General features: G+C 44.5%; 1 protein-coding gene across 1 annotated transcript; it reads left to right on the forward strand.

The window, feature by feature from the left end:
- Positions 1-1,744: 1,744 nt before the first annotated feature.
- LOC130378410 (probable oxidoreductase PXDNL) lies at positions 1,745-6,563 on the forward strand. The gene is made up of 3 exons (XM_056585181.1): positions 1,745-1,873; positions 2,279-2,350; positions 4,854-6,563. The coding sequence occupies exons 1-3, from the start codon at positions 1,786-1,788 to the stop codon at positions 5,159-5,161; spliced, it is 468 nt and encodes a 155-aa protein (XP_056441156.1). The 5' UTR covers positions 1,745-1,785; the 3' UTR covers positions 5,162-6,563.
- The last annotated feature ends 4,597 nt before the right edge of the window (positions 6,564-11,160 follow it).

Below are 11,160 nucleotides of genomic sequence, written 5' to 3' on the forward strand. Positions count from 1 at the left end.
GTGGAGTCTCCATCACCTCTTCATCAGTGTGTGGAGGGAGGATATTACCACACACACAACAGTGGAGTCTCCATCACCTCTTCATCAGTGTGTGGAGGGAGGATATGACCACACACACAACAGTGGAGTCTCCATCACCTCTTCATCAGTGTGTGGAGGGAGGATATGACCACACACACAACAGTGGAGTCTCCATCACCTCTTCATCAGTGTGTGGAGGGAGGATATGACCACACACACAACAGTGGAGTCTCCATCACCTCTTCATCAGTGTGTGGAGGGAGGATATGACCACACACACAACAGTGGAGTCTCCATCACCTCTTCATCAGTGTGTGGAGGGAGGATATTACCACAAACACAACAGTGGAGTCTCAATCCGTGTGTCTAAAGTAAGTTTGGTTTTCATGCGTCCTATCATCACTAGTCCCATCTTTGTCCACTGGGTGGCGCTTTAGAGACTGATTCAACTTGTGCTCCAGCAGCTGCTCTGTGTGGAGAAGCTTTAAGGTAGAACCTTAACACTAACTTAACCTCTTTGTTATTCACTTTATATCTCCTCTTTGTGGTTCCAGTCTTTACTAAAGGCCTTAGCTGTTCAACAACCCCATAACAGCAAGTTAATGAATAACTGTGAATGAATGACAATATGACCCAGTTATAAGATCACCTGAAGTAACTGATTAACTAATATCACTGACTATTGAGCCCAGTTGTAAGATGAGCTAATGAATAACTTATATGTATGAATGTAGGAGACAACTCCTTTGCATCGTGTGTGTGTGTGTGTGTGTGTGTGTGTGTGTGTGTGTGTGTGTGTGTGTGTGTGTGTGTGTGTCTGTGTGTGCGCATGGACTTGTACTCACCTATTTGAATGCCATTCAAATAGGTGGCAATAATTTACATCTCAAACATTACAGGTATATCAAATGTAGATCAGTGAGGTACTCGGGGATTAAAATCAATTTGTGGGGACTACTGTGGCTGTGGTGCCACTGGCCCTCTTTTTTCTTGGCTGATGATAGGCCTCTGATCTTTGTAAGCCCCAAACAAAAAAACACATTGTCTTGGGCCTTCGCCGATCGGGGGGCCTATCATGGGCCAGTATCACGCCGGATAGGCCCCCCGATCGGCGTAGGCCCTGGGGCTTCAGCCCAGGCAAGCCCGTGCATTAAGGCGGCCTTGCCGCGGCGTGAACCCTCTGGCAGCGAGGCGGTCATCAGGCAGTTAACAGGTGACATGCATGCTAGCACGCCGCGCGGCGGTGTGCTAGCAGCTTTAGCGGGCAACTACAGTGGGCAGCTAACTGCTGTGAAAGAGTTAATTTAATAAATGCTGTAAATTAGAGTAAAACAACGACAGGCACTGAACTACTTAAAAAAGGTTAAGACAAAAACATTACATGAACGTTATTTTAATGGTTGCTGCTGTGACAGGTAAAGTAATTTAGAAATATACCTCAGAATGCTGTTTTCTTAAAACAAAACCGATGAATATATTTTCACAAAGCACAAATTATTTACTTTTAAGCAAGCCATTTATTCAGACAAATAAAGCCTAAATAAACAAAGCCTTGTATAAATAAGCAAAGCCCTGTATGAAGTCTAAAGTGCATACAAGACAAATAATCTTCTGACATTCAGCTTGTGTGTGTGGTGTTTGTGTTTGTGTTGACCAATCATTGCAAGCCAATGATTGGTTAGAATTAAAACATGTGACACCGTTTTTCCAGCTAATATAGCAGGGCTGAAGGCTGAGAGAAGAAGCGGCTGCCAGAGAGGAGCCATGGACACTGTCTCTGAACCGGACCCTGGACTCACTATGGAACCTGAGGACAAGTCTTTGGACCCGAGGAACACCAGCCACAGAATTGGTAGGTGACCTTTTTAGAGCATTTAAAAGAAATAAACCAGTCAAAGAAATATTTTCATGTATTATGTTTATGCATTACTGTACAACTGTGTGTATGACTGTATTACTGTGTAACTGTATGTGTGTACATGTCAATAATCAGGGAATAATAACAAGTATGCTGGAGACCAATTTTTGTTCTGCTTAAGTGTGTTCATAATTCAACACGAGAGCTACAGTACTTTTGATGTTTCCTCTAGATGGGGAGGGATTCTGCAGACCGCAGGAAGACTGTCTGGACTTTGAATGACAGCCATGCAGTATGAATATATCTCTGTGTACATAACTGTGTGTGTGTGTGTGTGTGTGTGTGTGTGTGTGTGTGTGTGTGTGTGTGTGTGTGTGTGTATGTTCTGTTCCTGAACAGCTCTAAAGTTCTGCAACATTGTCTTGCTGATATTCGGACTGCTGAGTATTCTCCTAATCTCCCTGCAGTTCAGTGAGTCTAAATCATATCTTCCTGAATAAAATAAAAATAATAATATGAGTAAAAATAGTAATATTATTATTGATGATATTAATAATATTAATAATAATGATAATAATAACAGCAATAATAATTAATAATAATAATAATAAAAAAATAATCATATTTCATTCTTATTGTAAAATTATAATGCCATCCAGTCCCTTCCGGCCACCATTGTATGTTGTACGTCCTGGCACTTAATGTACGCACTTATTGCACGGACTTAGGCCCCATCCACACAAAGCCGATTTCATGGCGAAACCGTAAAGGTCTTGTACGGTTCGACCTTCCGTTTACACGAAGCCGGCGAATCCGCTGACCGAAACTGTAATCTTCTGAAACCACCCTCGGAGGTGGTTTAAAATCTACCCGGTTTCGTTTTGGATTTGTGTGGACGCCTGAAACCAACTGAAACCGTAAACCATGATGTCATCGCCCCACCGCTCGACCCTCTAGCCAATGACTGTTAAACCCGTGGAGTCTCAGAACTCACAACAACAAAGATGATGGCGGACTACAGGCTTGTAATCATTCTGCAGCAGATCATGTCCCTTGTTGGGTTGCTAAGCCATTATTTATTGAGAATCCGCGACCGAAATTAGAGAAAAAGCCTTTATGCGGATGCTCGCCTGTTCTTCTTATTTATTTTTCTTCTGGATTTCTGTAACAGAAGCAGCGCCCCTTATGGGCCTGGAATGTGTACTACAGCATTTCTACAGTTCTACCCGGTTTCGCTTGACTCCGTCTTTACGGAGATAATCCGAAACCGGATAGATCGAAACCGTAAAGGCCGATTCAGACCTCCGCCCCAAACGTTGCCTCCGGATCTACCCTTCATACCTCCGTCTGGTTTCAGCGTTGTTATGGATGTTACGCAATACATCCTCTAGAGGGCAGTGACTGTCGTGTCACAAATTAACGGCATCAACAATCGCAAACATGGCATCTGTAGGGGAGACGATTTTGCTTTGTGTCATCCGAAATCTGCAAAAAAAGGTGCAAAAAGTGTGGGCCTAGGTGGCGGTGGCATGTGACACCCCTCACCAACCCGCAGATTATCTCCTCAAAATGTTGCGCCCTTTTTAAATGACCAGTTAGAACTCATTGGAAAAGCAGGGGAACAATAAAATAAAAAGGTCAGGTAGCTACCTATATAGTATAATATAAGTATAAAAGTTTAAATACAATATATACATATCAGATATTAAACTACTCTATCTATTTTCGCGAATGGTCTGACTTCTGACTCTATACTACCGCCTCGATTTCCGGTGGCATTGCTCCGTTTCTCCCGGAGCACTCCGGATTCGTAAGCTCAGAGGCGACGGACCCATTGACGGACAAAACACCTCCGGGACCGGACGAAACGGTCCGTATCCGTGTTTACCGTAGGGTGTGAATGGGCCTTAACGGTTTCGCCCGTTTCGGCTTCGTGTGGACCGGGCCTTAATCTACATTGCACATATTCATAGTACTCAATTGTGTAGCATCTGCAGTACCTGCTATCACTGTGTACACAGGGAATGGGTTAGCCTAGCGATTGTTAGTACTTGTGTAACCGGTTAGTTTCTGGCGCTGTCTGCGTTGTGTTTGGTTGAAAAGGCCCAGACCAGGATATCTTTGGAGGCTAACTCATTTTTTTCTGACAAAGGTGAAAATATAACAATATCCTCCGGTCAACTCTTGACATGAGCTCCTACACAAATTAAATTACAGAAATATGTTAGTGTACTACACTATAAGTTTAAGCTAGGCTTAAACATGGACAATACTGTGACCAAAGTGTCGCTCACCTCTCCCGAGCAAAAGACTATGTCATAGCAGGGGAGGACGGCTGGTCCAAAGAACCGTGTAACAGACTGCACCACTGGATCTGTGAGAAGGTTGCATACCTGGATCATCTGGAGGCTGAGCGGAACAAAGAGTTTGTTTGTGTTCATGAGTGGAGAACGGTTCCTCCTTTCTGTTCTCTGTGCCGTAGATACAGTAGATATACTCTTTAAGAGTTGAAAGATTGTTGGATGTGTTTAGGTCTACTAAGGTAAGGTTTCTATTGTGGTCTAGTGAGGTCATGTTTCTATTGTGGTCTACTAAGGTCTGGGTTTATATTGTGGTCTACCAAGGTCAAGTTTCTATTGTGGTCTGCTAAGGTCAGGTCACAAGGGTCAACCCATTCTGGGTTCACTTGCACTCATTTCTATTTGAGCTGCTGAACTGTTTTGCATTCTTTCTGCAAGCTCCGCCCCCGACTCGTTAATCTCTGCGCTGGAGTGACTTCCCCTCCCTGGGTAATCTTTGTAGACACTGCTGTGATATTCAATCATGTATGAAAAGGCAGGCGAGAATACTAGGTGAGAATCCCCTGGGTCGCCCTCTAGTGGACAGGTGTTAGGAGAGAGTGAAGGGAGTGTCTGACGCTGCATCTCTAGATCCGTGTTGTAGACGTTCACTCCTCTCCTCCTGGTTTATTCAGGTTCAGTGATGCCCACGGAAGAGGAGGAGGAGGCCCCCAGCATCACAGAGTTCCACTCCTCTACAGACGTGTTGCCCGTGGGCCAAACGGCCCGCTACACCTGCCACGCCGGCGGCACGCCGGAGCCCACAGTAGAGTGGCTCCACAACGGCAGGCCCATGGAGAGGAATGGCACAGACGACCAATCAGAGGCTTGGGTGGAGAGGGGGTTCCTCTTTGTCAGAGGGGTGAGGTATGGCGTGAACACGGTCTGCTGCATGGCGAGCAACAGCGCTCATCATGTCTGGTACTCCCTCAGATGCCTGTGAACTCACACTGGACCCCAACACGGCCCACAGACGTCTCTCTCTGTCTGAGGACAACAGGAAGGTGACGCGGGTTAGAGAGGACCAGTCGTATCCGGATCACCCAGAGAGATTTGACTCCTGGCGGCAGGTGTTGGGTAGAGAGGCTCTGACTGGTCACTGTTACTGGGAGGTAGAGTGGGAAGGAGTTGGTCATATAGGAGTGACATACAGAGGAATCACAAGGAGAGGAGGGGGTGGTGACAGCGAGCTTGGAGGGAACAACAAGTCCTGGAGTCTTTATTATTCTAATGATGGTTACTCTGCCTGGTACAACGGTACAGAGACAGACCTCCCTCTCCCCCCCGCTGGCTCCACCAGAGTAGGAGTGTATCTGGACCGGCCTGCTGGCTCTCTGTCCTTCTACAGAGTGTCCCCAGGTGGAGGAGGGTCCTCAGACACACTGACACACCTCCACACCTTCTGGTCCTCCTTCACCCAGGAGGACCTCCTCCCTGGGGTCTGGGTAGGGTGGGGGTCCTCAGCGTCTTTCTCGGTTGTAGAAAAAAATTAATGGCGCGGGGAGCAGAACACACTTACACAAAAACACACACACACACACACACACACAAGCACACACATACACACGCATGGAGAGGACTGGGCCCCGTTTCCCGATAACGATGGATCTTCGCTCGTACGATCATTCTCCCGATGGATCTTTCGAACCATCGTTAATTTCTTTGGAGCGTTTCCCGAAACTCCTCTTAACGTGAACGCGCATTCGCTGCACTCAAGACAAACGTAGGATTGTACCTGTCCACTGACACGGTGCTGAAACGGGATATGACGCAGGGGGAGATGCAGGAATGTCGCAGGGAAATGGAGTTAAAAAGGGTTAAAATATCTCCCCATCAGGGCCAACTGCAGAGTAGCCTACGAAAAGAATAGATTGCAATTATATGAATGCTAAAGATATTAAAACACAATTGATTAAGCCTAGACCGACATATATATCAGTCCTAATCCTGAACGCACTGTGCATACATTTATTCACGGCATTTCCCCCCCTGAATTAATTCCATATTACAAAAATCCAAAATAGCTTATGTGACAACTACATTTATCTTAATGTGCTGATTTTTTAAACATATATTTTGCGCAGCGAGAGAGCCGACTTTATCTGATTCCGCATAAGGTTGCATTGATTGGCTCTCTAGTAGGCTATAGAATATTTGTAGACATTAAAAATGCAACGTTCCATTCATACATTATCATTCAAACGCGGCTATTGCTGACCCGATTAGGAGAGCTTGGATCCTGCCCATATTGTTGGGCAGGATGTAGTTGGCTATAGGCAGGGTTCGAGTTATGATTCCACCTCTGTGGGGGTCTCTTAAAGTTGTTGACGGTGGGGGGAGACCGTACCGGCCTTGCGCTGAATTTTGACGGGGGGGGGGGGGGGGGGGGGATATAGGACGTAAACATGGGCTATTATGACACGGCTCTTCTCAATGCCGTGGAACGCTCCGTTCACTTGCATCGACCCTTCACAACAACGCCAGCTTCTTCGGTTGCTAAGCGACCTCAACCTCTTTGGCTAACTATTTCTCTGCTGATCAACATGGTAAGTTGGTAAAAAACTGTACAATTAAAAAACTGTACAATTTGATAAAATCTATAGCACACAAGGGGAAAGTGAGTAGTCATGTACAAAGAAATATGGTTATGGTATGGTAAGTTGGTAACAAATAAATTGTAAAAAAAACACCCTGTGAAGTTATTTTTTCGTTTGGCAAGTAGCTGCTCAGTATCGAAAATAAATAATAAATTATCGAAGAGCCTCCGTTTCGAGTCGATTTTCCGGTTCGCCCTGTCTGGGCTTATTTTCCCGATAATGACCGGCGTTCTATTATCACACTTAACGTCAATATAACTCTACACAGATATTTGAGTTTACTGCTTTCATGGGAGCCAGACCTCTCTCTATGGGAGCTCAGCTCCCACTGGCTCCCACCTAACTCGAACCCTGGCTATAGGTCTTTCTACACTGCCGAGCCGGTTCGGTCGCAGCTTGGCGCGCCCGGCGATTTCACCTTCTTATCTCAAGTTAAACTGAGGGGGTTAAATCCCCTGTTCGTCACGGCGCGGGGTTTCTTGGTTCACTGGGGATGGCGGGGCTGTGCACGGAGTCGCTGACCTCTTTAGAATAATTTGTATTATTGCATACTCCCGAATGTTTTAATTTTTTATGAATGAAGACACCCGCATGCAATAATGAGTTCACTCTATAGTAGGCTAACGATGCTCTTAGCATCCTACGAGTACCCTGGAGCACTCGTTAGCTACGAGCGTTTTCACGACGTTCGTTACTAACGATGCTTTCGGGAAACGCTCTGAAAACTGTACGATGCTCGCACGACGCACTTCAAGATCCACTTAGGCTAACGATGCTTTCGGGAAACAGGGCCCTGGTCTCCTTCTATGATGTGGAAGCCAGGGTTCATATCTACTCTGCTACTGGCTGCACCTTCACTGAGCCTCTCTATCCATTCCTCAATCCAAATTTACATAAAGAAGGTAGATCTCTGCCCCCCTGATCATCTCACCTGTCAATCAAACAGACTAGGACCTTTGTTTGATAATAAAATAATCAAACGACCAAAACAGCTAATGTTGTTTCCTGAAGTAGAATAGAATTAGAATCTCTACTATGTGAGATCTGAGAGATCTGCATTAATGTCATACTGCTGTCATTTAACGAGGAGAATATTTTTAAGAATTAACCCTGTAGTTGTGTAAAATACCCCTTTATAAAGGGTTATATTACACTCCATTTATGTGTCTGTTTTCCTTTATTAGGGGTCCAAGCCAACAGGTTGGATCCCTATTGTTTTTGTAAGGATTTTTTTTTTTTTTATTATTTGTACCTCCCTAAAAGTGGTACCACAGCCCAAACCATAAATGGTGCCGACACGCCAATTGCATGACTAGATCCAGATCTCTTCGGACTACGCAGACGACCAAATCCAGACATGCCGGCCACTAGGTGGCGCTATACCAAGGAATACGCGTTTGGGGCTATAACTCCCACACCGAACCTCCCAGAGTCCAACAACTAGTACACACAGATGCACTGGAGTCTGCTGCATCTTTTGGCCTAGGCCACGCCCATTTGCGTCTATGAATATTTTTCGCAAAATCGCGAAAACCGCAAAACTGTTTTTTCGCTACTCCTCCCACATTTCTTTACCAATTGACACAAAACTTAGCACACGGCATCTTCAGACGCACACGCAAAGAAATCATCAACAATTTTTTGATCCGACCTTCGACGACGAAACGGTAGCGTTTGGAATATTGGTATATTAGCTAAATTAGACGTGGAAAATCAAAAATACCAAAAAATCCAAAAGTAGACATCGGATCGAGTCTTAATTCTACATACATGTTGGTGCTAACCTTAATGTCGTTCGATAAAAAAATCGGAAAATTTCGCCATTAGGGGGCGCAATAAACGAGGAAATTGTATATCTTCTACAAAATCTAGCCGCGAAAACGCTACACTGACTTCTCGCTACTCCTACCACAGTCAAATCCTTTGTATCCACAGGTTCAGGGTAGCGTTTTGAACACATGCTTCGCGTTGTGCCGGCGAAATGCACATTTCTTGTCGCGTTGTGCCGGCGAAATGCACACTTCTTGTTTATTATTATTATTATTATTCCCCCCTAGAAGTGGGTCCACAGCCCAAACCGTAAATGGTGCAGACACGCCAATTGCATGACTAGATCCAGGTCCCTGAGTTCTAGGTAGACGACAAAATCCAGACGCGCCGGTCACTAGGTGGCGCTATACCAAGGAATACGCGTTTGGGGCTATAACTCCCACACCGAACCTCCCACATTCAAAACCTTGTACACACAGATGCACTGGAGTCTGTTGCATCTTTTGGCATAGGCCACGCCCATTTGCGTCTATGAATATTTTTCGCTAAATCGCGAAAACCGCAAAACTGTTTTTTCCCTACTCCTCCCACATTTCTTGACCAATCGACACCAAACTTTGCACACGGCATCTTCAGACGCACACGCAAAGAAATCATCAACACTTTTTTGATCCGACCTTCGACAACGAAACGGTAGCATTTTGAATATTTGTTTATTAGCTAAATTAGACGTGGAAAAGCAAAAAATTAAAAAAATACCAAATTTAGACTTCGGATCAAGTCCAAATTTTAGACACATGTCGGTGCTGGCCTTAATGGCGTTCAATAAAGAATTCGGAATATTTCGCCATTAGGGGGCGCAATAAACGAGGAAATTGTATATCTTCTAATTGGCCAAAATAATGTTCTTCAAACTATAAGGGAACCATCAAGGGGCAAACCCGAGTCTATATAAAAAATATGGCCAAGAATTATTAATGTGGGCGGGAGTTATTTGGCAAAGGAAAATTGTCTTTGGAAAATTTCGCCACAAGGGGGCGCAAATAAACGACGAAATAATATATCTCCTAACTGGCCAATGGAATGTTCTGAAAACGCGTTTTAGGCTATAACTCCCACACCGAAGCTCCCACAGTCAAAAACGTTATATCCACAGATTCACTGGAGTCAGCTGCATCTTTTGGCATACGCCGTTCCTCAATTTCGAACACATGCTTCGCGTTGTGCCGGCGAAATGCACACTTCTTGGACCCCTGCATAACTGCTTGCAGTTCTAGTTTCTTTTACACGTTTAAAGATATAATTTTTTTTGTAGTTATATAGAACATGTTTAGAGGATTATCATGTATAAATAATAATTTGAAAATTGAATATATATCAGAATATTGAATGACAAAACAATCCAATGTCTTACACTTGTGATTTTAATAAAAAGAAAAGGCAAATATTGTAATGCGTAGGCCTACATTATCATTGTAATGGATCATTTCAGGGGAATAGATACATTCCAGTCAAATAGGGTTCAGTATTAATACTGTCTCTGTAATAAAAAAAGTGTGATACAAAAAATTAAATAAATAAAGCCTTGTATAAATAAGCAAAGCCTTGTATGAAGTCTAAAGTGCATACAAGACAAATAATCTTCTGACATTCAGCTTGTGTGCGTGGTGTGTGTGTTTGTGTATGTGTGTGTGCATGCGTGTTGTGTGAATGTGATTGGCTGAAAACGAGGGAGGCATCTGATTGGCTACAGAGAGTTCCTTGTTGAAAAAAATGCATTTGTGAATCCAGCGACGTCAGGAGAGTCTCAAAAATCATATAAATATATAAATACACATATAAATACAGACCAGTTCACACACAAATGCAAATAAGTTCACAAATGAAAAACGTCTTGTAAATTTAACTGTTAAATGCATACGGATTGCTTGTGCACCTCGCACATACACTTTGCTTCTCTCATCTACCTAGCCGCACATTCTTGGTAAATTATTTGGGAAAGAACAGCTGATGCAGCGGTAATAAGTTGTACTTTTAAATCAATGCATCTGCAAACACCGTACAGCAAACACATATTTTCTTGACAGAGACATCGTGTAGGCCTACATGCCCATAACTTTTAGGATTGATGAGTAGGCCTATTTGATTGTGAAAAACATTGTTTTACCGCGAGTGAGTGTTAAAAATAATGAATGAATGCGGGCGCGCGTGTGTGCTCTGTTTAAACACACGCAAACTAAACACTCTCATCATCATCTCATCTTCGTCCGCTTATCCGGGGTCGGGTCGCGGGGGGAGCAGCTCAAGCAGGGGGCCCCAGACTTCCCTTTCCCGGGCCACATTGACCAGCTCTGACGGGGGGATCCCGAGGCGTTCCCAGGCCAGTGTTGAGATATAATCTCTCCACCTAGTCCTGGGTCTTCCCAGAGGTCTCCTCCCCACTGGACGTGCCTGAAACACCTCCCAAGGAAGGCGCCCAGTGGGCATCGTTACCAGATGCCCGAACCACCTCAGCTGACTCCTTTCTAAGTAAAGGAGCAGCGGCTCTAATCCGAGTTCCTCACGGATGGCTGAG

This window comes from Gadus chalcogrammus, unplaced genomic scaffold (assembly GCF_026213295.1).
Source record: "Gadus chalcogrammus isolate NIFS_2021 unplaced genomic scaffold, NIFS_Gcha_1.0 GACHA075, whole genome shotgun sequence".
NCBI lineage: Eukaryota > Metazoa > Chordata > Actinopteri > Gadiformes > Gadidae > Gadus > Gadus chalcogrammus.